General features: G+C 41.5%; 1 protein-coding gene and 1 long non-coding RNA gene across 10 annotated transcripts in view; one reads left to right on the forward strand and one right to left on the reverse strand.

Moving 5' to 3' along the window:
* LOC116702075 (receptor-type tyrosine-protein phosphatase U) overlaps nt 1-5064 on the reverse strand; it is a 221250-nt gene that overhangs the window by 17677 nt on the left and 198509 nt on the right. For all 9 annotated transcript variants that reach the window (XM_032536175.1, XM_032536172.1, XM_032536173.1 and 6 more), the window contains 2 exons: nt 3459-3608; nt 196-510 (listed from right to left, as the gene is read on the reverse strand). In XM_032536175.1, coding sequence (XP_032392066.1) covers nt 196-510; nt 3459-3608 — 465 coding nt within the window. The remainder of the gene's footprint in view (nt 1-195; nt 511-3458; nt 3609-5064) is intronic.
* Nucleotides 1-5064, forward strand: part of LOC116702130 (uncharacterized) — an 11996-nt gene that overhangs the window by 1664 nt on the left and 5268 nt on the right. Inside the window, exon 2 of the long non-coding RNA XR_004335063.1 lies at nt 400-405. This is a non-coding gene — a long non-coding RNA (uncharacterized LOC116702130). The remainder of the gene's footprint in view (nt 1-399; nt 406-5064) is intronic.

The following is a 5064-nucleotide window of genomic DNA, read 5'->3' on the forward strand; positions in this document are numbered from 1 at the left end:
CCCCTAATATTTTAAAGGAGCACCATCATTGAGTCGGGCACTTAGCGCCGCCCAAGATGATTGTGATTGGTTTAAAGAAATGCCAATAAACCAGAGCGTTTCTCCCATCCCGGAATGCTGTGGGGACTAGCCAGACCTTCCTCCGCGGCGCTGTGGAGGAAGGTCTGGCAATGCGAGACTAGTACCTCTCCTTACCCAGGCAGAGTTGGACTGGTTGAGCTGGTTGAGCATCACCACCGAGGTGCAGCCGTAGTCGTACAAGAGCCTCCAGAAGTCGGTGGTGGTGCCGGGCAGCGGGTGCGGCGTCACCACGAAGGCGGCGGGCCGGAGGAAGCTGTCGGCGAGCGCTGCGTTGATGTAGTTGCTGCTCTCGCCCTCGGTGGTGACGAGGAAGGCCAGCGAGCGGTCCGGCGGCAGCACGTCCATGCTGCGGTTCTTCTCGCGGTTCCTGGGCATCAGAGAGATGCTGCACTCCTCCATGTCCAGGTGGGGGGTCACCGAGTTCAGAGTCTAAAGAAAGAAGAGGACAGTGGTGGAATGTAATTAACTACATTTACTCAAGTACTGTACTTAAGTACAAATGTTGAGGTACTTTGCTTTATTTACTTTTCTTTTCATGTCACATTCTACTCTAATATTGTACTTTTTACTCCACTACATTCATCTAACAGCTGTAGTTACTAGTTTCTTTACAAATTAAGATTTTTTTCACACACATGTTTATAAAATATATTTTATTATACATTAAACTGCCTAACAATATACAAGCACAGCTGAAATGATTAGACGATGAAACACTGAGATGATTGACAGAACTATTTCCAGTTTCTAAAATGAGAGTTGTTTAACTTTTAATACCTTAAGTAAGTTTTTCTGATAATCCTTACATACTGTTGAACAGCTCACCCGGAGACTGAAGGCAGAGGACAATCAGAAACACTTAACTCACTCAAAACAGCATGGATAGTTTTTTTTGTGTGGAAGCACCAGAGACATAAAATAACACCCCTAATCCCAGAAAAGGTGATTATTTTGATAATATGGGCACTTTAAGTAAAAGATCTGAATACTTCATCTACCACAGAGGAGGAGGAGGAGGAGAGAATGTGCAGAGGAGATAATTAAAAAGGCTGGCATGTGTATTTGAGAACGTGTTCACATCTGAGATGCAGAGATAAAATGAAAGACTGGGGAAAAAGATTGTGATAAGAGGAGACAGACACAGCGGAACAGAAACGGGATCAAAGAGAGACGGACAGAGGCAATGAAGATATTCTCCAAACAGCCTGACTGTCAATACTTGACAAGCACAACTATCTCCAATCATCTCCGGGAAACTTTCAAAACACATTAATTATCAGTCAAAATCCCTACGAGGCTCAATGGATAAAAACACATTTAGCTCAATCTCATACATTATGAATAAGAATATTATGAAGCAATGGAAATTATATATCTAATATCTAACTTGTCTCATATTGGGAATGACTCCCTTTTGGCTTGGACAAAATGAATAGAACATTCTGGCTCCTAACGGCAATATTACGCTTAGACTACAAGTCCCAATTATGGGAGGCTGTCTTATTGGACGGCTCATATGAGTAGCACTGAGAGGGTAATTGTGCTGCATGTGGGAAAGAAAAAAATCTAATTATTACGGCCAAAGGTCACCAATCAATACCATCATTACAGCTGGCTGCGGCAATACCATTACATTAAAGACAAATACACGTTCCTAGTCTCAATGTGAAACTTTTCTGCTAAACAAAATGGTTTTTTTTTTACGTTTAATGTATACTGATTAAAAAAGCAGCTTTGGTCTTGGTGGCCATCACTCAAATGCTGACTCTTCATTTATTTCAAACAACCCAAGCGTATTTCTCCTGAAGGACCTACAGTGCAAGGCTTTTGTGTTCAGAAGGGCAAATGCAAAAGCTCTCATGAAGAGCATATACTTACACTATAGTATTACATATAGTATTATACATACATACATACATACATACACAGTATAGTACACTGAAGCAGAGAAATTTACGTAAAGGGTAAATACCGTTTTTTTTTTTTTCAACCTGGACCCTATTTTCCTATGTTATTGTGTGTAAATGTCTGATAGGAACAACAATCTTTGAGATTGGTCCAGTATTGAGCGTGAGCGCTGTTACTGGCAACCACAGACAAGGCTGCAATGTAACCCCAATGGGGCAAATTTGCATAATCAATTTGGTCCACTAAAAGACTGGATTTTTGAATGAAGTACTGTAAGTTTTACAATGCAAAAATGATTCATTCATTAATTCATTCATTCTCATTTTACTCTTCAACAGAAAGTTTGACCTCCCTAGAAATCTTTTCCATAATGTTGTTAGACACTTAGAATATTAATCTGAGCCTGTCAGCGGCAAAACGATCCCTTTCGTTGGGGGATGTTGGCCTGTTGTATGGCCAGGGTAGGATGGTGCCTATTGAATGTCCAGCCCAACCAAGCCCTCAGTGCAGGGCCTTGTGGTCCTGTTGGATCAAAGTCTGAGGTGAGGTTTAATTTGTTGAATTGGTTTTAACTCTTTGCCGCAGGCCATTTTTTTCAGTTCCTCCTCTCACACAGACAGCCGCAGCCTAAACCCACTACCCCCAGTGAAGTGAATGGGAGGACTACAGTTTTGGGATCTGCTCTGAAACCAGCCTAATGCAAGACTGGCACTGGCAACCAGCTGTGGGTGGAATTACTTGTTACTCAGTCTGTGCTGTTTACATTCCGCCACACACTCATTAGCTGCACTTGGTTTTGTTTTCGGCTTAGCAGCTTCTACAGTTGCATCATGGAGAGCATCTTGACCAGCTTTGTCACTGCGTGGTACGGGAACATGGAGCGCACACGCCTGCAGAATGGGTAAAGACTGCTGAGAGGAGTCCACAGCAGCATCACCAAGACTCCAGCCCCCCCCCCCCTTACACAGGTCTGTCACACTGATGCTCGCTGGCAGGAGGAACAGGCTACGTTTAAACTACTATGTTTTGGTATGAAACATATATTGTGCTATATTTACGCATCACATTCACGCTACTCCAGCATTTCAGCCCCTTAAAACATTTGGAAAGACTGTTTTGGTTTGAAAACTCCGGGGTTGCTTTGTACTCTAGACAGGGGTAGCTTCTAAACTGGCAACAGAGTGTATGTTGCACATTCTCTTGAAGGTTAAAATAAGTGTGATCAATCTAAAACCATCATATAGACAGTAGTCTGGCTCACAGGATGTACAGTGCTGAGAAGGTCCCCGCTGCTGCTATCTATTTAGCAGGGTTACCAACGCTGCAAGAGTGTCTTTTCCCGCTATCCCAGAATGCCAAGCATTGTAGTAGCCAGACCTCACTCCAGTAATCAATCAGGCATAGGCAAAGCCGAAATAGGCAATTAATACAAACAAAACAAATACAAGTCTTGTATGGGTGTGCATTACCTGAAACTCCTCTCGGAGCTGCGAGGTGTTACTCTGGGAGTCAACCTTCAGCATCTCCTTATAGGTGAGAGCAAACTCATTAACGAGGATGGCCGTCTCTCCACACAGACACGCCTCCAGGATGGCATCATGGATAAACACGTACTGCTCCTGAGAGACAGACAGACAGACAGCGGGGGGAAACATTCAGAGATGTATAAAATCACACAAAAACCCGCACTGCACTTATTCCTAGCTGTTAATTGCCCACTTGTGAAGAACAATGTAGAATTTAATTACGGCGGTTCAATGTTGACTAATAGTCAACATACAACTTCAATTGCCATGCCCACTCTCAGGCATTGTTCCCAAGCAGAAATGTGTCTGAAAATGGGGAGGAAAAGTACGACAAAAAATAAACACTCATCAGAAGAGCAAAAAGACTGCCCACACACAATATTTAAATACCGTCATGAGCTGTGCAATTAAAAAAGGAAACTAGGAAATTTGTTTAGACGTGCAACCAAACAAAAGATCATAGAGGCGAGGATACATACAAATAGCAGGCAGTAAACTGTCCCTCTTACAACTTATTATCATTTTTAATATGTTCCGTAATTACAGAAGTATTTATTCAACTGGTAGACAAACTCTAGCTAAAAGGTGAAGAGATGGAATTAAAAGGGGATAAATACCATTGTTTTGGTATTAACTGTACCGCCTCCACTTCTATACTAAGACATTTTAAAAATGTTTTCAACCTTTGAATTGTTGTAATTACTCTAGTAATGAGTGCAATTTTTCTGGTTTGTATATTTGAAGATTGAGAGTTCCCATTAAGTAGACCTTAGAATGACTTCCAACTATGTGTTTATTAACACAATTAAAGCCAGTTTCTTAATATGTGAGTTCTTACTTGTCTCAATTGGGAAAAAGAGAGATATGTATTTTTAATGTGTAGGGTGAACTGTACCTTTGAGTACTTTTTTTGTTTTGTTTTTTGAAAATATTTTTTATCAACATTGTGCAGTCTGCACTGGTTCATACAAGCCACATTATTTTTTTTCCATTTTCTTATTCATACAATAAAAACAATACAGCAGCAACCAAGAACACACAGTATAATAGCAAGACATTGCTATGAGACTAAGGAGCAAACCAGGAGTCAAAAGAAGAAAGACAAATTTCCTTTGAAACTACCACTATTACAGTATTATTTTTTGTGACCCACCTCATCCCAAAGCTTCTTTCCTCAGCCCCGTTAAATGTTTCAAAACTGGTCCCCATGCCCTACTAAGCACACTCCTCCTCCCTGCTTTTGTGAATCTAAGCTTCAGACTTCCATAATAGTAATTTCTGTTTTTTAGGCAGTGCAGTACCCAGATAAACTGGCTATTTGTCCCTGCCAGAGTTCAAAGTAGACCATTCATTTGTAGACCCCAGAATGACCACAAGGAGGTCGGGCTCCCATTGCTTGTTAAAGGCTTTTGAGTAGAATACAGAATACAAATAGTCCAGCGATTAAGCGATTAAGGTCCAGCATGAGTGGAGGTTAGGGCACGGCCAAAACTAGTGTGTGAGGTTGCCCTTTTAATTCTTACACTTATCACATAGTGCTGATACACTG

The sequence above is a fragment of the Etheostoma spectabile genome, chromosome 14 (assembly GCF_008692095.1).
Source record: "Etheostoma spectabile isolate EspeVRDwgs_2016 chromosome 14, UIUC_Espe_1.0, whole genome shotgun sequence".
NCBI lineage: Eukaryota > Metazoa > Chordata > Actinopteri > Perciformes > Percidae > Etheostoma > Etheostoma spectabile.